The 22,977-nt window shown below is 42.1% G+C and overlaps 1 protein-coding gene across 1 annotated transcript in view; it reads left to right on the top strand.

Annotated features, from left to right (window-relative positions):
• The window catches only part of DNAH10 (dynein axonemal heavy chain 10), a 5,879,077-nt gene that overhangs the window by 5,580,253 nt on the left and 275,847 nt on the right, over nt 1-22,977 (top strand). Inside the window, exons 76-77 of the mRNA XM_044069759.1 lie at nt 14,090-14,301; nt 14,391-14,558. Coding sequence (XP_043925694.1) covers nt 14,090-14,301; nt 14,391-14,558 — 380 coding nt within the window. The remainder of the gene's footprint in view (nt 1-14,089; nt 14,302-14,390; nt 14,559-22,977) is intronic.

Here is a 22,977-nt window from a genome sequence, read left to right as displayed (position 1 = left end):
TATGCAAATTATGAAAATCATATACACATCCTGTGCATGTTGTAAAAATCATATACACATTCTGCATATATTGTAAAAAAACATATACACATACAGTGCATATTTTGGAAATCATATTCAAATAGTATGTATATTGTGAACATTGATAAATCTAAATGTAAAACAACTGTACTTCCTAATAACAGAATTTTGTTGTGCCTTATTAATGCCCATTTATTAACTAGGTAAGTTCACTGGACACACGGTTTCTTTTCAGAAAGAATCTGAGAGCAGTGTCTGGTTAAATGACTTGCTCAATGTTTGTAAATAACTGAGAACTGAAGGAGTTTCACCCTATATCATAAGAACTGCAGATGTCCTTCTATTCACATGTTGCTGTATTCTGTACTCTTGGGTTTCCTTCTCTTGCTACCCAAATGTCCGGCCACTATGCAAAAGCTTCTTGTCACTGCTAGGTGCGTGGGACATCTGACATGGTTAAGGGAATGAGGACCATTAAAGTGATGTCTGCATGCACCAGACCTCTGAATTTCTATGCCACCAGTCGAACGTCAGCTGTTCCTGCCATACCGGCAGTCGGATCGAAGAGCCTAAGATAAGTACCCGTTAGGGATGTTTTGTTTTTCGGGTCACTGCATGCTTGTGTGGGTTCATGTCATCCAGGGAGGGAAAGTATAAGTCTGATTGTCAGATCCCTCATTAAGATGCCTACAAACTTTGCCTTTTTTGTCTAGGGTCTTCACAGGACCATAAGTCCTGCTGCATCTGCCAGCCCTTCATCCCAAAAACATTGTATAGCAGATTACACACTTTGAACATCTATCTGGAGAATCAGCACCTTAAGCACTTAGCTTTAGGTATGAAGAGGCTATTTAGGCAGCCTGTCGAGCTGCCCAAGAAAAAAGCCAAAATTGCTAGGCCTTAATCTGTAGCTGCACCTCCTCCACCTGACGTCCCTCCTGTGGCTGACGTCTGCCTGGAGGAACAATCGGTTGCCACCAAAATGGGTACAGTGGGTACTGATGTGGAAGCTGCAGAACCCAGAGCAGAAATCACATCCTTGGAGGTTTTGCAGACATTGGCTTCTGATGGCGAGGGGGAACCTTGGCTTGCACCCGCCACCCGGACGAATTCCTCCATTACCTTGCTAGTAACTGACCCCAGGCCTACCCTGGATCTGACACCCACTAGGCCTTCTCTTACAAAGAAGGAGAAAAGGAAGCATATTTGTCCCCCAGCTGAGAGTCAACCAGATTGGCAGGCTTTTTCACAGAATCTTTTCAATGCCTTTATGGCTCTAAGGCCTGCTACTCCCTTAACATCCACAATGGCTTCTCCTGTGATGAGCCCTAGGCCACAGGCCTTAGACACCTCCCAGGTTGAAGCTGAAGAATGTTCTGACTATTCTTTAGAGGATTCCCTTTCTTATGTCTCCCAATTATCTTCGCCCCTTGGTTATGCCTCCCCAGAGGAAGAATCTGCAGAGGCAGATTCCCCAGCTGAGGGTCTCACCTTTGAGGAGACCATTGCTAAGATGAGGGAGCATTTCAACTTGGATTCTTCTGAGATGACAGAAGTTCAGAAAAGATTTTCTGAACTTCTTAAGATGGACTCCCCTGCCTCTTCAGCCATACCACCAATACTGCCAGCATTTCTGGATGCATTTAGTGCAGCATCTCTCAATCCTGACTCTCAGCCTCCTACACCCCAAAGACCTGATAAATTCTGCAAAGTCCCTGAGGGAGCCAAATTCCTGGTTACGTGCCCTGCAGCTGACCCTGGCACTGTCTCAGTGTCAGCGAATAAGGCATCCAAACTCCTTCCATCCTCTTCCCTCCTCCCCACTGACAAAGGCAGCAAGGCCATAGAACACCTTGGGAAGAAGGTCTACATACTGGAATTTGGCATTCAGGGCAATAAATTATCAAACCCACATGTCCAAATATGCCCTAGCCCTTTTGGAAAAAGCCACTAAACAATTGAGTGACATCCCATATTCTCCTCCCAAAACCAGTTGTCCAGCCTTTTATCCTTGTCCTCTCAGGTCACTAGGCACTCCATTAGGTGCAGCTACAGCACTGCAGAAACTTTGGCAAGGTCAGCTGCATTAGCCTTAGTCTTCAGAAGATATTCTTGACTAAGGTTATATCCCCTACCTGATGACATCAGTGCAAAACTCTTAGATGCACCTCTCGATAACTCAGGTCTTTTTGAGACAAAACTGGCAGAGTTATTCAAGACTCTGTAACAAAAAGGGAAGGAGCTACAAGGCTTAAAACACTTGTTTTTTCTCCTATCAACAATTTCCACAGGAATTACCCTTCTAAAATTCAATTTATCAGAAAGCATTCTGACCCCACCCCCTAATTCTAGGGCCAGAAAAACTGCCAGGAAACAAACTCCTCCTTCCAGGCCTGTCCAGACTCCAGCACAAAAGCCTCAATTTCGAGGCAGGGCAGTCTGTGACTACCTGCCACTCTTGAAAAAAAAAAAAAACAACTCCCTGTCCCAAAGGCTCTCTGATTGTCTCCCTGTGTAGAAAAACATCACAGACAGGTGGGTCTTATCCATAATAGAGAAGGGTTATTCCATGACCTGGATTACTACTCCATCTTGGAGGGACATTCCACAGCCCCACAAAGAACATCTCCCTTTCTTTCAACCAATTCTCAACAACCTCATTGCTCAAGGCACTATGCAAATTGTTCCCCTAACAGAAAATGGAAAAGGATTCTATTCCAGGCTTTTCCTAGTCCCAAGGAAAGATGGCCCCTGTAGACCAATCCTAGACTTCTTCCACCTCAGTCTCTTTCTGCAAGTGCCCACCTTTCAAATGCTCACTCTGCAAACCCTTTTTCCTTTGATCTTACTTCATGGGTTCATGGCCACCTTGGACATCAAGGATGTCTACCTACACATCCTCATAAGGCCCAATTTCAGGAGATATCTGTGATTCTCTGTGGCCTCCTTTCATTTTCTATTCTTGGCCTTGCCCTTCGGGCTTTCTACTGCACCAAGGGTCTTCACCAAGTGCTTGGCACCAGTGGTGGCCTTCTGCAGGACCTAAGGGATTCAAATTTCCCTTACTTAGATCACCTGCTTATTCAGGCAGACTTCAAAAAATCCCTACTACTCAATCTACAGACAGCACTTTCTCCTGCAGGCACTGGGATTCAAGATAAATTACCAAAAGTCCAATTTGACCCCCACTCAGGACCTTGATTTCCTGGAGTGCAGGATAAGAATGGATGTCATGAGGGCTTTCCTATCACCTCAAAAGGTGGAGAACTTAAGGCAGTACCTGCTCACATTCCTTCAGGTCACAAACTTGACTGCCAGGCAGTACATGACATTGACCATTCCCATGTTGCCACTGGCAAGGCTCCATGTGAGAAAGTTACAATGGTACCTAAGGTCCATATGGACTCAGCACTGTCATTCTCTAGTGCACAAAATCCCCTTCTTGCCTTGCCTCAAGAAAGAGATTTAATCATGGCTGGAACAAGTGAATTGCAACCCAGGTCTACCCTTCAGGCCCCCTGTCAGTGCAAGAAATGTACACTGATGCCTCAGATCTGGGGTGGGGAGCAACCATGGGCTCGATGAGAGTCCAGAGTACTTGGCCAATCTCCATCAAACAGGAGCATATCAATATTAGAGAGATGAGAGCAATTCTTTTGGCCTAAAGGCCGCCCAACTCACACTGAAACAAGGCCCACTGAAATTGCTCACAGACAGCACTACAGTTCTGTGGTATGTCAACAAGCGGGGGGAACAAAATCCTACTTGCTATGCAGACTAGCTCTCCAAGCATGGGAGCTTGCTGCCAAACAGCGAGTCACACTTCATGCAATGTGCATCCCTTCAGAACAGAATACTCAGGTAAATGCCTTAAGCAAGTCCATGTCACAGTCCCATGGATGTATGCTCCACAGGGATGTGTTCTTGGACATAGTTCACAAATGGGGTACGTCAGATAGACCTGTTTGTCTCCCCTATGAACAGACAATTTCCATCATTTTGTACCAGGCTGCCCAGCCCTCTGTCGAGGGGAATGGATGCCTTTTCAGTCTCTTGGAAGGGGATGTTTCTTTATGCATTCCCCCTTCCCACTACTTCAGAAAGTCCTACTAAAAATTCAGCAGGACAGACCAAAAATCTTGCTGGTGACCTCCCTTTTGGCCAAGACAGCACTGGTTCCCCCTCCTTCTGCATTTAGCCAGGGGCAGTCACCACAAGTTACCCCACAGAGTGGAACTTCTCATGCAGGACAAGGGATCTCTAATCCATCCCCACTTACAGTCTCTGAACCTCACCCTGTGGGTGATAGAATTCTGATCCCTTACAGACACCTTTACAACGAGGACGTGCTCACAGTCCTGCAGGAGGCCAGGAAACCTAATACTCGGAGATCTTGTATATCTAAATGGAAAAGATTCTCCATATGGTGTCTATAAAGGCAGTTGGACCCTTTCCAGGGTGATGCCCCTTTGGCACTATCTTATCTGTGTGAACTTTTGCAGACAGGGTTGGTGTACTCCTCCATTAAAATTCACTTGGTTGCCTTTGCAGCTTGTCTGCCTCTGCCCCCCCTCCATTTGGCTTCCAGATTGCCTGCAAAGTTATTCCTAAAAGGAGTGCTGCATCTCAGCCCCCCTAGGAAACCTATTCCTCCCCCGGGACCTGAATTACGTTGTGGAGAAGCTCACGGTAGCCCCTTTTGAACCAGCTTCTAAGGTTTCTCTGAAACACTGCACGTGGAAAACAGTACTCCTAGTGGCCTTGACATCGGCTAGAAGAGTCTCTGAGTTACAGGTTCTCATGGCCATTCTCCCTTTCCTTATCTTCCACAAAGACAGGATAACCTTTAGGACCAACCCTTCTTTATGCCCAAGGTGGTCAATGAGCTTTCCTTTAACCAAGCTATTCACCTCCCTACCTTGTTTGCCCATCCTCAGAGTGACAGTGAGAGATTCTTACATTCCCTTGATGTGCATTGACAGCTCAGGTTCTTCTTGGACAAGACTAAGTTTATCAGAAAATCTGACCAATTGTTTGTCTCCTTCCATCCCAGAGCCCTGGGGAAAGTCGTGACAAAACAGAATATTTCAGCCTGGATATCCAGGGCAATTTCCTTCTGCCATGCATACCATGGGAAATCCTTGTGGTCCAAAGTTAAAGCACACTCCACTAGGGCTATGGCTTCATCAGGTGTTTTCTTTAAAGGATTAGACACTGCCACCATTTTAGAGGCAGCTACATGGACATCTGTCCACACATTTACCAAGCATTACAAATTGGACCAAATTTCCAAATCTAGGGCTGGATTTGCCAGGGCTGTCCTCCATGGATTTTTGGAGAATAGTTCTAAGCCACCACCCTCTGCTTCTTAGTGAGCTTTGGCACTCTGCCAAGAGTACAGAATACTGCAATATGTGAATAGAAGGACAGAGAATAGTTGTGTAAAATCATACCATAACCATAGATCTCCTTCTCTTCCATGTTGCAGTATTCCTTCCTTCCCTCCTTTACCACCTGTTCCCATAATGGTCCCTTCTTGGATGACGCTGGACTTGCACAATTTTTCCTGGGACTGCGGTCTGACTGGGGTGCTCAGTTCTGAGGTCTTGTGTGTGCAGACATCACTTTTATGGCCCGTGTTCCCTTAGACATGTCAGATGTCCCACGCACATAGCAGTAACGAGATGCTTTTATATACTGGTCGGATGTTCGGGTAGCAAGAGAAGGAAACCCAAGAGTACAGAATATTGCAACATGGAAGAGAAGCACATCTATGGTTATGATAAGATTTTATACTACTATTCTTTCAGAGCCTTAACTCTCTGTGCTTATCAAAACAGTTATCTGAAAACAGTCCACAGGAAAAGATGAAGTGGATTATCTTTTCTTTTAAACTGCACAGTACTTGTCTTGTGTCAGTTAACAGAGTTTTACACACAGTTTAGAAATGCTGAAGAACATTGTCCGACAGAATGGCACATGATCTGGAAATAGGTGGACTGCATTCTGTGGTTATCAAAACAGTCCTCTGAAAGGGACTTCCTGTATGGTGACCTGATGAAATACATTACAGCCAACATGCTTTCCTCTGGCATTAATTAAAATTTCTTTTCCTCCCACACTTTGATTGCCAAAGCTATCTATGCTGGTTATATGATAGGAGGCACTTTATTTGATGAAGAAAAAAGCAAAGAAACCTTATAAAGAAGTTGTCATAGTGGACCCTATACAGATTTTGGCACTTTGGGAAACTTTGTTTACCATGGTGGATCCAAGTGTGCAAGACTCTAGGGCTGGTGTTCACAAGTCTAGCCCTCTGTTTCCCTCACCATTATTCTTCAAGAGATAAATGATATGAGGGTGACTCTTTAAACCTACATAGAAAAGACAGATGTTAATTTTCAGGAAATATCTGCCACTCTCAACTCTCACTCAGATGCACTGCAGCAGCTTGGGGAAGATAGAATGGAGTTGAGAACCTGCATGGATACCTCCAAAGCCAGGCATGATTACTTGGAAGCATGTCTAATTGAATTTGATGACAGGGCATGCAGGAAAAGCATAAGATCGATAGGTGTCTCTGAACAGTTGGAGACTTGTACTGTTTGCACAATGTACAAATGATCCTTGCTAACTGGACTGATTTAAATGTTTCTGATATCTTGATTGAGAAGGTTCATCATACACCATGGAAACCCCAGAAGGGAGATTCAGATTGGCCAAGGTACATTGTTGTACAATTTGAGACATATGCTGTCAAAGAAAATATTGTGACTCTGCTTTGGAAACCAAGGGAATAAGCTGTTTTGGTCTATTATTTATTTGTATTTATTTATTTACATTTGTTGGCCAGGAAAATCCGACCCATGTCCTTTTTCAGCGGAGGCCCAGGGAGAAAAGCTCCACAATAAAAACAACAATTAAAAACAACAATTAATTACAAGTTACAAGAAGTATAGATAGGTTTTGTTTAACAATAGTAGTAAACAGTTATAGTTCAAAATGAAATTAAGCATTTAGTTAAATGGTACAACACTTATATCATTGGTGTCATAAAGACTAGTAAGTATTTTAATAGCTGAGCTAGCAGCTATTACCCTTGAATAACAGTGGCTAAGATTACAGCTGAGAGATAGGTTTACAAGCAATGTATTTGGCTGCAATCTGAGATAGTTAGAGGGGTGGAAGAAAGGGATTAGAGAGTTTGGGGTAGAGATGTTAGAGAAGTTTGTTACAGGGGCATACCCAGTGCTCTTTTAGATGAGATTTTAGAGCAGCTTTGAAGTTAGTGCATGATGACAGAGAAGTTATAGTGTGAGGAAGGGTATTCCATAATTTTGCTATGGAGTAGGGGAAGAGAGCTTCTCCAGCAGAGTTCCTGGTTCTAGTTACCTGTAATTGATTTTTGTTGCTGGAGCGTAGTGGTCTGATGGTATGAATGGGTTGGAGTAGATTTTGGAGGGAGGGGAATTTTAGAGGATGATTTAGTAGTTTGTGGGCGAGTGAGAGTTGGTACCATTAAAGGAGGTGAGGGAGGGAGATGATCTAAGAAGCCTAAGAAGTCTTGGCTGAGCAGTACTATTCATTGTCAACAAGAAGACAGAGGTCATATTTCATTCCAGTAATAAAGCTCTAGGAATCTGTACTTGAAGTTTAAACTCCTCTACCCTGCTACACTGAAAAATTTACCTCTGGGTTTGTTGGGGTCCTGCACTGATTAGGCTGAAGCTAGGAAAGAGCTGTCTAGACTGGTGGCTAATAAAAACTCTGGACAACCTAGTTCTAATGTAACTATGCAGGAGATGGATCATCAGTGAGGCTATGAGAGGAGGGAGTAGCTGGGCCTCCAAGAAGCAATGCCCCCCCTTCAAGTGTCAGTCTGCATTAAGAGACTGGGCTGCTCTGCCATCTGAGTGAAGTACCATGAGAATAATGGAAGGCTGATTTTGTGCTTATTTCTCTCTTTTCCTTCATTTAATAATGAGTCCTGGGAGCCAGTTGGATGCAGTAAGTGGCCCTCCAGAGCTTCTGGGATTGGGTTATGTGATAAAAAAGCATGCACAGTACTGTTTTTTTACTCTGCTATTCGGGAACCACATATGATCTTAAATACAGTGCAGAATTACATCAAGAAACTGGTGTAGGATTTGGAGGCAGATGCCTAAAACTCTCCTACTTTGTCCCCGATGGCTATGGAAAGTCCCTGTAGCCAGGATTATTAATACTTCACAGACTTTAGTGTCTTCTGGGATAGGCAGTTTCTTCATCCTCCTATGATTTTCTGTGCAGGTGATGCATCAGCCAGCCCCTGCAAAGTGTCAGGCCACTCAGCAATAATCCACTGTTTCCTTGCGATAGAGGGACTGTGATTGCAAACAATATTCCAACAGAGGCTGAAAAGTTGCCTCTAATAAGTGTTGTTGAGCTGTCATGGATGCTACTGCAAACATTGTAGCCTAGTCAGTCTCACTGTTCACCAAGAAGTCCTAGCATGCAGCTTCACAGTTTGTCAGGGCTCATTGTTCTATTTTTCTGTGTTTCTGAATCACTCTACCATGTTGGTTTCCCTCATTTGCAGTTGCAATTGCTGTCATATTCTTAACCAGTAAGGCTCATCCAGACTCTGCTACACTTTGCTGTGAAGGAAAGGTTAGTTTGCTTTTATTTTTTGTATTACTGTATTGCCTTTTTATATTTTGAATACTGTAGTTTGTTTTCTTTACCTTGTGTTTTGCTTGCATTCTGTTTTAACAGCATATTAAATCTTCAAAAGAGACCACAGCTCTCTCTGTTCTGAGTCAGGCAGAAATAAGAACTGATTAATTAAGGACTCATTCATAAGACAGAATAGGTCACTTAAGGTTAATCACTTGTTAACAGAGGGGGTGGGAGCTAGGAACTAAAATTTCTGTTTAAGGAGTAAACTAAAACATTTCAGAGCTTTACCAGAAAGGCTCATCCAGACTCTGCTACACTTTGCTGTGAAGGAAAGGTTAGTTTGCTTTTATTTTTTGTATTACTGTATTGCCTTTCTATATTTTGAATACTGCAGTTTGTTTTCTTTACCTTGTGTTTTGCTTGCATTCTGTTTTAACAGCATATTAAAACTTCAAAAGAGACCACAGCTTTCTCTGTTCTGAGTCAGGCAGATTTTTTTCTTGCCTTCCCACCCATTTAAGTTGTCTTGTTAAATACCACTGTCTTTCTAGTTGCCCGCCTCTTATGTTAATCTGACCATATATCTCATTTCTCTCTACTTTCACTGGCTTATGTGAGTAATCACAAAATCATCATTTTTGAAATCCCACCCCTTCAATTATTTAAATTTATTGGCCATCCTACAGTATTTCATAGTACCAAAATACAAAAGTGACCACCCCTTTCAATATATCTTGCTGTTTTAAAAATAGTAACTCTCCACTAAACCTTAACTTTTTAAACAGGTAAAACTCAAGTTACCTACTTTCACATCTAACTTCTCTAGTGCACACTGCAGAGTGCATTCTTTTCAATCTTACCTTTAAGCATCCCTGTGACTAGCACTTTCTCTAATACCTGCTGGAAAGCACTAGGAAGCCTTAAACTCATACAAACACTGAACTCTCCTTGTTAACAAGGAGAAATTAATAGTAGGCACTAAACAGCCTATAATTGCAAAGTACCTTGCTAAGGAAACAGCTCCTATACTTTACAAAGAAAAAAAAGCCCCAAACCAGGCATGTCCAAGGGTCAGCTTCCGGTGATTTCTCCTGTCCACCTGGTGAATCTGGGCATACTGGGGCAATGCAGCAATTGCCTCATGTACACAGACAACCCTCTCCTCCTACCACCCAACACTACAACCTGTGAGAGATGCACTTACATAGCCAAAATGGAAGCAAAGCTCTCTCCACCCAAGATTGTGCTAAACAGTCAAGAGGAGAAGGTTAATACCCACACTACACCTCAAGCAACACATAGCCCTTCTAAACCCGCACCACCAACACCCACATATAGCAACACTAAATCCACATATGCAGAGGCCCTTAACTGTAACCTGCCCAAGCAACAAAGACCTCTGAAGCTGAAACGCAAACAAACACCAATCACAACCAATGTGTCACATAGTTCACAACACCAGTGTGCCACCCGGCAACAGCCCCTAAGGCAAGACAATGTACCTAACACTTTAGTCATAGGTGACTCTATAGTCTGGCACACTGATGTCCCTCTCACCGGTTGAATAAGGAGAAAATTACAGTCAGCTGCCTCTCGGGTGCCAGGATCCGCCACATAACGCATGCACTCAAGTCACTCCACAGCAAGTACAAATATGACTCTGTCATTGTCCGTGTTGGAGTGAATGACTTGAGACGTACCTCCCTGGACTACATGAAAAGAGACATGGAGGAGCTCTCGGATCATGTGGCCCAGGCAGGTATGACCTTAGCCCTGAGTAGCATCCTGCCTTCGCCCAGAATGATACCACAATATAAGGATAAAATGATTGACTTCAACAATTGGCTAAGCTTATGGTGTCATTCAAAGGGGATCCAGTATCTGTCTGCCTGGGATGACATGATTGACAGACCATGATGCTTTGCCAGAGATGGTCTGCACCTGTCGCCCCTGGGATTCAGGTTACTGGCTAAGGCTCTTGTCACCCCTATAGTGCCTTTTTTAGGCAAACTTCAAATAATAAAACCACCACCGTAACAGGTACAAGCATGCAAAATCTGAAGGTAATGCTACTCAATGCTAGAGGTCTAAACCTCAAAATGCACTCTCTCGAGGCACTCCTAAAAATGGAGAACATCGATATCTGTGCAGTAACTGAGACCTGGTTCAAGGCTCCAGAGTGCACCCCTGCAATACCAGGCTACAACTCTTACCACACTTTTCGGCCACCAAACCAGGACCGAAACACTAAAGGTGGAGGAGTGTCAATATTCACCAAGGATATTCACACCACCAGGCTAGTTGGCTAACACAATGTGTCTGAAATTCTCCAAGTGCAACTAACACTAGGTAAGACTGCAATCCAAATTGTAGCTTGCTACAGATCCCCCACCATACCCCAAGATTCTCACTACACCTTTCTAAACATACTGGAAAATATTAAGATAGAACCAAACACCCTAATACTGGGTGATTTTAACTACCCTGCCATTAACTGGGAAAACTACTCATGTCCCAACACCTTTGCAACGGTTCTTGGAATTCATAAATTCCAATGCCCTGGATCAACTAATCCATAGTCCCACCAGGGGCTCCAATATCCTAGACCTGGTCATTACCAACATGGGAAATCAATGCTCCATACCTATGGTCACCCCCTCATTAGTCAGGTCTGACCATAAGCTAATCACCCTTAACATCCACATTCCACCCCACCCCCAGTAAAGAAACCACCATAAAAACTTCTCCAAAGCCAACTTCATGCTACTCAAGTCAGAAGTGACAAACTTCATGACACCCATGCAGACGGGAACTGAAAGTTCAACTGCTGAATCCTACACTAAGGCACTGTACGAGCACATCCACTCATGCATGAGTCATGCCATCCCAAATAGAACCAAAATGCTCTCATCCAAAAAAAGGAAGCCAATCTGGTGGTCCCCTGCCATAAACAAACTTTACAACAAAAGGAAGAAACTTTTGCAGAAAAGAGGAAAATCCCAGGATGCAAAAAACTCCCTTACTAGCCTCAGTAAGAAACTGAGATGCCTCATAAAATCCTCCAAAGCTAGTTACGAAAATAAAATTGCCAAAGATTCCAAAGACAACCACAAAGCATTCTATAACTATGTCAAGAATCTAAATGGCAATGCTCAGATCTGCTCTGAGCTAAAACAGAATGCATTCAATATACTGATCTGAAGGATATTGCCAATATCCTGGCAGATTGATTCAGTGCCAACTTCACCCCCCTCTCACCCCCTAAATGGCCCATCTCAATACCAGAAGATTGCCAAATTCCAGTAATAACGGCCACACAGATACAAAACGCACTCTCTAAAGCCAAGAATACAGCATCCATGGGACCAGATGACATCCTGGGCTGTGTACTACATGAACTACAATATGAACTGGCACCTCACCTAAGTGTCATGTTTAATCATAGCCCCACCTCAGGTTTCGTGCCCACTGAGTGGCGCAGAGCTACAGTTATCCCAATCCACAAGGGGGGATCCACCTTGGATCCCGGAAACTACCGTCCCATTAGTCTGACAAGCCTTATCTGCAAGGCCATGGAGCGTATTATCATGGAACTTATAAACAAAGACATTGGCAACCTTCAAACACTGGACCCCATCCAGTTTGGGTTTGTGAAGGGCCGATCTTGTCTCCTGAACCTGATTGACTTCTTTGAATCAGTCTCCAGAGCCATGGACAAGGGTAAGGTGGTCCACACAGCCTATCTAGACCTTGCCAAGGCCTTTGACACCATCCCCCACTCTGGAATCATAGATAAACTTACTAAGTTGGGCATTAATCCCTATGTCACCCAATGGGTTGCTAAATGGCTTACTGATAGAACCCACACTGTAAAAGTAACCGACTCCAAATCCAGCTCCAGACAAGTGACAAGTGGAGTACCTCAGGGTTCAGTCCTGGGGCCGCTCTTGTTTGGCATCTACGTCTCTGAAGTGCAGGTTAACACTAAGGGACTCTGGCTAACAAAGTTTGCAGATGACTGCAAACTGGGAGCCATTACTGAATCCCCAAATGATGTGGATACTCTACAAAAGGGCCTTACAGAAACAGATGCTTGGTGCCAGAGCCATGGGCTCAAGCTCAATGCCAAGAAATGTATTGTTATCCCCTTTGGGAAAAAACATGTATCCATGAATTACCATATAGGTGGCAGTACACTAAACACAGAAAGTGTGATAAGAGACTTAGGGACACAGGTGGACAGTGGTCTCACCTTCGATAACCACATCGCCACAACAGTCAGGAAATCCTTCTATGTGGCACACCTCATCACGAAGGGCTTTCCATCCAGATTAAAAGGAGGTCATTGTCCCACTGTATTCATCCCTCATTAGACCCATTATAGAATACAATGCCCCATTTGGTATGTACCTCTCAAGACATCTGCAACAACTGGAAAGGCCTCAGAAATACCTCACTAAAAGAATCACAGGCCTAAAGCAGATGCCCTACGCTGACCATCTTAAAAAACTCCAGCTGTACTCTGTCGCATATCATCTACTCAGAGGCGATCTCTGCTTAACATATAAAGCCATGTCAAACCCAGAACTGTTGGACATGCTACACTTAAAGAAATCCCAATCCCTCAGAACTACACGCTCCAGGGATCTAAACCTTGTCATCACAATAAACAAAACATGCTGGAGGGATAGGTTCCTGACCCAGAGACTCCCCAGACTCTGGAATAGATTGCCCATACATGTCAAGCAGAGTGCCTCTTTGGACCTCTTCAAGAGGAACCTTGACGATTGGATGGGAGAAAGGAAATTCACCCCAGGGATCACGTCAGTCGCCCTGCTAGACAGGGGTCCAGGAAAGTAAATAATGTGGGAAGAAATAGCCAGGGAATTGTTATGGCTAGGCTTGTATAGGCCCTAGGGCTGATAGCCTAGTACCAACCTATGAACCTATGAATAACGCTCATTTGCATGTCATTGTAGTCAAATGCTGTGCCAACCACACTAATTTTTAAGATGGTGTGATTACTTTCTGAATCATACCCACCCTGCTCACTACACTATTTCACATAACATGGTATGCTAATTGTTCCTGAATATCCCACTGAGTGACAGCTTGACCAAGACAATCAAAGGGAGAGATCTAGTGCTTGTAAAATTCATTGTTCCTTTAAAGGTCTAGATCCCAAAGATTAATAATGACACTGAAGACATATATGAATTCACTTATCTGCCATTATAGTGAGTACCTTATAAAACACTACTTTCCTGTAGAGAAAAAAATATTTAACTGTTGTCTTTTATTTGAAATATTGCTGTGGCCCTTTTGCTTTTTATATAACCATGTAGATATATTTTAGGAGAGGTGTTTCAGTTTATTTTCCTGACATTTCTTTAAAAATATATTTTATTAGGTGAAACTGGAAGTAGAATTAGCCGGGAAGACTTTATTGGACAAGTGGCCAAAGATATACAGAATAAGTTGCCAAAAGTTTTTGATCTTGATATCATCAGAAAAAATCTGGGACATGAAATTTCACCTACTACTGTTGTTCTACTTCAAGAGCTGGAACGCTTTAACAAACTTATTGCTCGCATGTCCCGATCACTTGCTGAACTGCAAAGGGTAAGATTTTTCTGCTAATGAAAATTGATCAGTTTCCAGTTGCATCAATTTGTAATATTAAAAAAACATGTAATTTATGTTTTCAACAGGCTTTATCAGGGGAGGTTGGTATGAGCAGTGAATTAGATGATGTTGCACGTGCTCTCTTCAATGGACAGATCCCCAATATCTGGAGAAAGCTGGCACCAGACACTCTGAAGTCTCTGGGAAATTGGATGATTCATTTCAAGCGGAGATTTGATCAGTATACTTCATGGGTATGTAATGTTTTGTACCACATATAAAAATCTAAATGACTTTCATTTTGCTGTAACATTTAGTTATAGATTTAAACATGCGGTTAATGTGAAGTGATTTATTACTGAGTATAATTCACTTTTATCTATCATTTTCCTTTGTACATCTTTGAAGCAGCACTCAGAAAACAAATATTATAACAGTTTTAAAGACATTTTATCTTTACTGCTCCCTAATTTTAAGTGATGATGGTAAACATTCCTCTAGAAATACAACAGGAGTTTCTGAAAATAATTACTTACCAGAATGGTGGAAAAGCCCATTCATCCCTTTTCAGCCCTGACCTAAACTTTGTAAGAAAATAACAGTGATATGAGCATTTCTTTGGTTGTGAGAATTTACCTGTAAAGAACTTTACCAGCTCAAATATTCAGGTTATATTTTCAAAAGTAATTTTGTTTGATAGAAATTAGATGTACAAAACTAAAAATAGATTTTATTTTAGTGTCTTTATTTTTTCCTTAAGAGATGAATAAGGGTAATTATGAAACTTTATTTTTCAGAGGCAGTAACAGTAAAGGGCAAATATTTTATTAATCATTGTATAAAACAAGTTGCCCTCTTCTTGTTCAGGCAGGGAAAGAAAGAGTTCTGTCTCTTTCTGACTTTGATTTTCAGTCAGGCATTGCAGGGGGATGGTTGTATCTCTGGAATTTTTTTGTCATTCTGAACTTTTATTATTCTGCATTAAGTATAGACCCAATGTCTAATGTCTATTTTTTTCCTTAGGTTGTTGGCTCCAACCAAATCTGACCTTGGCACCTTTTACCAGAGCTTTGAATCTGAGACTCTGACTCCTCCCCATCCCACAATTTCCTCCTTCTGTCTGAATTATCTCAGAACTCATTTGCCACCTGTTTATCCATATTTGTTTCTGAGATCTCTTTCTGCAGTTATGATAAGAGAAGCCTTTTATCAAATGTAAATTCCCCTCAACTCCTCCCCTTTTAGTATTCAGTGAAGTGTACACTGTAGACTAGGTTTAGGTTAGGTAGTTAGGTAATAAGTTTTAGTCTTTAAGACTGTTAGTAATTGTTTTGTTGTAGACTTTTCTAGTAGCGTTATCTGTATAAGAGAAGTATTAAACTTGTGTGTGTGTAATGGATGGTTAGTGTGATAGTTTTCATAGGCTTTTTTCTAATAGTGTGGTTATTTATATATACATATACAATATATATAGAGAGAGAAAGAGAGAGAGAGAGTAGTTGATATTTTTTCTCTTACTCTGTATAGAATTGTCTTCTAATGTTGGACAAACCATCAGGCTTTAAAATGGGTTCAGCTAGTGGACACAAGATCCCTGCTCAAGACCCCCATTCCCTCTGTGTTTACTGCTTGGGTGCCTCTCACCTTCAAGCAAATTGTGAAATTTGTGCTGCTTTTGGAACCAGAGCTAGTCAAGGTAGGAGGAAAAACGTAATAATTAAGGGTTTTCTTCCCCACAGACAGGGTCCAACACTGTGCCTTCTGAAGTAAGACCTACATCTACTTCTCCCAGTACTGAAAAGAGAAATGGGAAAGATAATGACAGACCTAAAGAGAAGTATTGAGAGACATCAGTAGAGAAAAGGACTGAAGAAAAAAATAGAGAAATCAAGAAAAAGGTCTATGGATCAACCAGTTGGTCAGATCCAGTGCTTAAAACTTTGAAGCAGTCACATCTACATGCCAGTCATCCAAACTCCCTCCCCTGGAGCTAGTGATCCCTCAGTTACATTTGCTGATCCTACAACATAAACTGCCTTCAAGACCTGCATCAATAGCTTCGTTGTTGAGGTCATGAAGATCCACCAGAAGTCTCATAGAAATGGAAGTCAGCTGAATGATGTCATCTTTGTGGACACAGATATTGCTGGGAGTCCTCCTGGTACTGTCACTGTGAGGAAGTCCAGAAGCACCCCCATTGACCCCTTTCACACTTCGCTCATGTACTGGTCCACTATTCTGATCCATTTCCCACACATCTTAATGATTTTGGCACATCTTGGTTAGATCTAATAATTGAAGAGCCTTTAACTGTGTCTCTTACTTTGTCACCTCAGATCCCATTGGGTCGAGATGAGTCCTGGAGCCGAAGCCTCAGTGTTGGAATGTCAACAGTGGAGTGGACTATAAACTGTTTCTACTCCTTGGTGTCTCACTGCTTGACAGCTCAGGTCCAAGGTTCTCCTCAGAGCCAATCTCTGTTAGAATGGAGAGACTTAATGAGTCAGTTGAAAGAGGAAGTACTTCCTTGACTGCAATGGCAGAGATGGCTTTTGAGGTTGTGAAAGGGCCTTGGCTGGTCTAAGAAGACAGGTGCATGCACTAAATTTGGATCCATCCCAACACCCAGTGGATCCTGTGCCTCATTCCTTTCATTTGAGTCAAAAGGGTCAGTCAGAATCCATAGGCTTTGAAACAGCATTATGCCTGAGCTCCCAGTCTGATTCCAATGTGTCTCCATCACAAGCCTATAGAAATGTTCTCTGAGAAAGCAGGTGTGCAAACAGAAGCACGTAGACTCCTTACCTGAGTCTGTCACTGGGAACATGGATTTGGATGAGGGAGAAGGATCCCCCAGATCCTGCCTGGAAGACATCACATTTGGGGACATCCTTGAACTGATGAAGCAGAAGGAAGGATGGTCCACTGAAACTCCTTCATCAGATGAGTCCCATGTTCCTTAAAGCCTTTCAGTCTGGCTCATCTGCATCCTCAGTAGTCCCCCTCCTGATGCATTGATATATTTCATAGCACAGAGGGCTTGGAAGGACCCTTATGTTACAGAGACAATCGCTAAGAAACCAGATATAATCCTAGCAGCTCCAAAGATTGAAAACACTGGTCTAAAGGTCCTCCAGTAAATGCTATGGTGGTAGCAGCAGCCATGAAGAAAGAACTGTCTGAGGAAAGTTCTTCTGTCCATCTCTCTAGCAGAGAGTCCAGGGCATTGGACAGGCTAGGGAAATGGACTTGTGCTTTAGCAACTTTTGCACTTAAGACACTGAATTACCTTGGTCATTTGACTTGTTTCCAAAGGGATTTGATCAAGGACATGTCCAAATCTCTTTCAGGTAACTTACCACTGGATGTCCAAAAGGCAATGGATACCCAAATATGTACCCTGCAATCTACTTCTAATGTTGCCATGTGACTGCTATCAAATACCAGTATGTGACTTTGCAACTTTACAGGAAGTTTCAAGGTGTTCTTTATTAATGCTTCTTTTGATGATTCCTTGCTTTTTGGACCCAAGGTAAAAGAGACACTTACCAGAAGTGAACAAGATAGCAAGACCTTATCTGTCATAGGAATCCATTCTCCACTCCACAAAAATCCTATTCCATGAAAAAAAATTTGGTAAAAAGTATGGTTCAGGAAATAACAGAGTTTTCACCACAACACTCCCGATGATAGGCCTCCCTGAGGCAGAGGAGGAGGAAGCAGCTCGAATGGACATTGCCCCAGAGGCAGAGATGGACCACAGAATCAAGGTTTCCATGTTCCCTTCATTGAGAAACCTTACCAGCATCCCTGAAGGCTTACCCAGCTACTGCACTCTGGAGGCAGTTCTAAGGTGCTTAATCTTACACCCTCAAGCCGGGCAAATAATAATTTCCAATTCATGGGTGTTAAGGATAATCATCAGAGGCTATGCTAGACATATTTCCCAAAGAAAAATTAAAGATTTCTGACCAGTTGAAATCTGCAGCAAGAAAAGTTTTAAAGCTGACAGAAAAAAAGAGTCATCCAGTAGGTCCACCAGACCAGTTAGACTCTGGAGTCTTTTCCAGGTTCTTTTTAGTTCCAAAGAAGAAGGGGTCCTGAGATGAATATTGGACCTCAGCCACCTCATTCAGTTTGTCGTACAAACGAAATTCTGAATTGTCATAGTGCAGTCCATATTACCTCTTTTGAGGATAGATGATCAGATGTATTCAATAGATCTGTAAGATGCCTACTACCATATAAAAATAAGACAATCCAGGAGATTTCTCCATTTCCAGCTGGGAGACAATCATTACCATTTCATACCACTGCTGTTTGGTTTCATCACAGCCCCCAGGCATTCACCAAGATTATGGCAGTGGTGGTATCTCACCTAAATGACTGCAGGGGGATCCAAATCTTCCCATATTAGATGATTAGCTCATAACTGCTACCTTCAGGGATCTGCTGCTACAGCACCAAGCATACTTGCTCTGTCTTGCAGATCAGTTAGGAATTATTATCAATCATACAAAGAACAAACTGCCTCCTACCAAATAAGTAGAATTCATAGGATGTCAGATTAACAAAATGTGAAAAATTGCCAAACTCCCAATGGCTAGAGTACTGAGAATAAGGCTGGTGGCTTCTCAGGTAGTTCAGTATCCCCATCTACAAGAAAGATCGATGCTTTGTTTGTTTGTTTGTTAGGCCTGATGACCTCTATCATGATGTTAACACCACTAGCAAGATACCACATGAGAGTGTTACAATGGATACTGTCAGTCCAATGTTCACATACTCTTTCCATCCCTTCCACACCAGAATCCATCTCACTGAAATATGCAGAGACCATATAAGTTGGTGGATAACTTCTCTGTCAGTGGCAGAAGTGAGACCCTTCTGTCCTCCAATTCCCCAGGCCACAATAATGATAGACACTTCCCTTGTATGCTGGGTGGCATTTTGAGGGGAAGATAGTTCAAGGGACTTGATCACCCAAATGTCACATAAATATCTTGGCAGTGACAGCAATAATCCTAGTGTTGCAGGCTTTCCAGGACTACCTACCTAAAGGTGTGATGTCCATCTAGATAGACAGTATGTTATTGATATGGTACATCAACAAACAAGGGGGAACATATTCATGTCCTGGAGACCATGTGAGTCTGGCAGCGAGGAATGTCTTCCCATCATTTTCTGGTAGCAACACACATTCCTAGAATGTCGAATCTACTAGTAGACAAGCTGAGCAGATGTATCCTGTTATCTCACAAATGGTCTCTCAGACAGTCACAAGAGAGATTTTCAGCCACTGGGGCTTACCTTGCTAAACCTCTTTGCCTCCTATCTAAACACAAATGCAGAGGTTACTTTGCTCTCATACCTCCACAGGGACTGTCACTGAAAGATGCTGTAGTCCACATTGGGCCCCCAGCTCACCTCTGTGCTTTCCCATGAATACCTCTCTTGACAAAATTCATATGGAAAGCCATGAGATGCAACACCAAGGTGATCTTCATTTCCCTGTTCTGGCCCCGACAGGTTTGGTTCCACTTCTTTGGCCTCAATTGCTGCACTCTCCATGGGTGCTGGATTCTAGCCTGAATCTTCTGAGTCATCTATACAGGATGTCTCTACCAGATCTACAAACCCTAAAACTAACTGCATAGTTTCTCCAGTTTTAATGATATCCAGAAATGTCAAGCTGTCTTCTCTGGTAGTCTACATGATCTCTTCTTCTCAAAAAGAATCGGCCAAAAAGACTTAAAAAAGAAAAATGAAAGAAGATTTTTTTATTTGGGTGTCATCAAAAGGGTTAGATCCTTTTTCTTCTCCTCTTCCATCAAGACTGGAATTTCATTCAGAACTTTTCCACCAGGATTAAATTTTTTTTACTGTCAAAGTTTAGCTGGCTGCCATTTCTACTTTTCACATAGGCCATAATGATTCATCCATTGCTTTCGTAGGATATCTGAACTTTATTCAAAGGAAGTTTTTTTACTGAGGCCTAGCATTTGAGAACCAGTTCTTCCATGGAATGACTCCATGATTTCAGTCATTGACTCAAAAGCCTTTTGAGCCTGCAGCATCAGCTGACTTGAAGTTTATTTTTTGGAAAACCAGTTCCCTGTTTGTCGTTATGTCTGGTAGGTGAGTTTCGGAATTACAAGCACTTTCATGCAAGCCACCCTTTCTCAACTTCCACAGATAAAGACTATCATTGAGAATGAACCCTACCTTTCTCCCAAAAGTTTCTTCTGAAGCAAACCTAAATCAATACATTGACCTGCTAGTATTTTTCTCAAACTACTCTAGTAAAGGAGAACATTTGCTTCATACATTAGGTGTTCACAGACAGCTTAGATTTTACTTACACCATACCAAAGATATTAGAAAATCAGATCAACTATTTGTCTCCTTTTACAAAAAAAAAAATAGGACACCATGTGCCAAAAGTTACACTTTCTAAGTGGTTGTTAGACTAAATTTCCTTCATTTATAAAACTCAAGGATCGTGCCTGCATTCAAAACCTAAGGCTCATTCCACTAGAGCAATTGCTACCTCTACATCATTCATGAAAAGAGTTTGTATTAGTGATATCTGTGCAGCAGCAACTGGATCAACAGTTCACACCTTTATATCTCATTGCAAATTGGGTGTGCACTCTGGAGCTCACACATCCTTTGGCTCTGCTGTTTTCAGGAATGCCCTTCCTTGAGACCACTCAGGTCCTTTTAGGCAGCTTGAGAATCTGTCCCAAATGTTAAATTGGATGAAAATAAAAAAAAGAACATTGGATACAAAAGTTATTTACTTACCTTAATGATAGATCTGTACTGTCTCATTTTCATCTGGTCCAACATCCCTCCCTCCTTCTCCCTTCCAAATTGCCATTTACAATCTTCTGGTACTCAGACAGACCTGACTAAGACCCTACCTGTTTAAGTCACCTTTACAAGCATACCACACGTGACAATAGGATGTGCTGCCAGACATGCTAGGAGAAATAGGGCAGTGGATTTGTCACATATGCAAGCACAACTAGCTGGAATTTTGTAAATAATTATATGTCATTTGTATATCAAACTGATTTGTACAAATGCTTGTGCTGAAAATATATTTTTGAGATTTACTTGTGTTAAAATGTATCAACAGTGTGCCCTGGTGGAAAGAAAAGATATTATAACTGAAAAGATATTATAACTGTTTAAGTGTATATACATTATACCGGCATATACTGGAAGTGAAGAGTTTAATCTTAATCCACCTGACTTTGCAAAATATTCTTGAAATTAAATCAGTTTATGGGTTAAGCCATAAATATATTATCCCACAGTTTTGAATGGAGTCAGAGACAATGTCTGTGCTAGGTTGTAGCTCCGCTAGGAAGGAGTGAAGTGTTTTATGGTTTTATGACTTCCAGGAGATCTGAGCAAAGCTCTGTGTGTAAGGTAGCACATAGGTACTAAAATCCTGTCAGCTTCTAGTGCTGGTGAGTGTGGAAAACAGTCAGATGACCAGATGTGATGTCATTGTATAATCAATTCAAAAATAATATTTAGATATTAGTAGGAGATTGCTCTCAGCATTCTGTCTTGGATCTAACAACAAAGACCACTCACCCACATTGTCTTGCCTTGCAGTAGTAAGTAATTTAACTAGGGGACAGTAATTCTTTTTGATTAGTCAGGAAAATATGGTGATATTAGAAATACTGTTTTTCTATAACTGTGTGAAACCTTCCATCAGTGTTTTTATTATCTTGTTGGGCTGAAACTCTGGTGTTTACTGTAAATGGATATTTAGTATTTTCTTGTTATTTTATTATTTATTGTTAAATATATTTAAACTTTTCATTGTGACTGGTATTTAAGCTTTGAGAGTATTTGCACATATTTATTTGGTGATAACTGTGGCCACCATGAAAGCCTTCCTGTTTGGTCAAAATTACCATTTGTGTTAATATTAATTTTACTCAGTGTAGCTGGGTAGACCTGTAAGAGCCTTAAAGTAGCTGGCAGGGGTTCTGGTGCCAGTGATAACTACCTTATAGTCTGGGCAGAAGGTAGCCTTTCCCAGGTGTGTGTGTGTGTGTGTGTGTGTGTGTGTGTGTGTGTGTGTGTGTGTGTGTGTGTGTGTATGTGTATGTGTGTATGCGTAAATCAAATCTCTGAGTGTGTGTGTCAGCTACTTGGGGCTGGGACACGAAGCAGTGGTTTCACTGTGCCACTGGGGGGAGCCTTATTGGAGACCTGGAGGGAGACAGATAGAGACATCCAGACCCCAGGCTGAGTGTGTTTACTGTAAGCTCTTAAGAGAAATTGTGAATGGTGCTGAGAGGTCTGCATTTGGAAATAGTGGGTTTATCCCTTTGTATTCCAAGTGAACATCCCTCTCCAGTGTCAGTGGTGAGGATTCAGGCTCCTTAATTACGTGTCACATATTGATGGCAGTGGTGGGCATCACATATTGGTGAACAGTGGTGTGGATATTGAAATTCTGTGGCCTGTAAGCAGTTGTCACAAAAGGTGTGCATTCTCTCAGCTGCCACACAGTGAACATTCAGAGTTTCATATTACAACAGTTTTCATTTATTTTTGTTAGTTTAGTTTAGTCAGGGAGAATAGGCAAAAATGTCAGCAGAGGATTTTGACAAAATGACAAAGAACCGGTTGGCCAAGGTG

The sequence above is a fragment of the Protopterus annectens genome, chromosome 4.part0 (assembly GCF_019279795.1).
Source record: "Protopterus annectens isolate FY-2018-M chromosome 4.part0, PAN1.0, whole genome shotgun sequence".
NCBI classification, from domain to species: domain Eukaryota; kingdom Metazoa; phylum Chordata; order Ceratodontiformes; family Protopteridae; genus Protopterus; species Protopterus annectens.
Note: the sequence above shows the minus strand (reverse complement) of the source record. Positions and strands in the feature narration are given on the sequence as shown.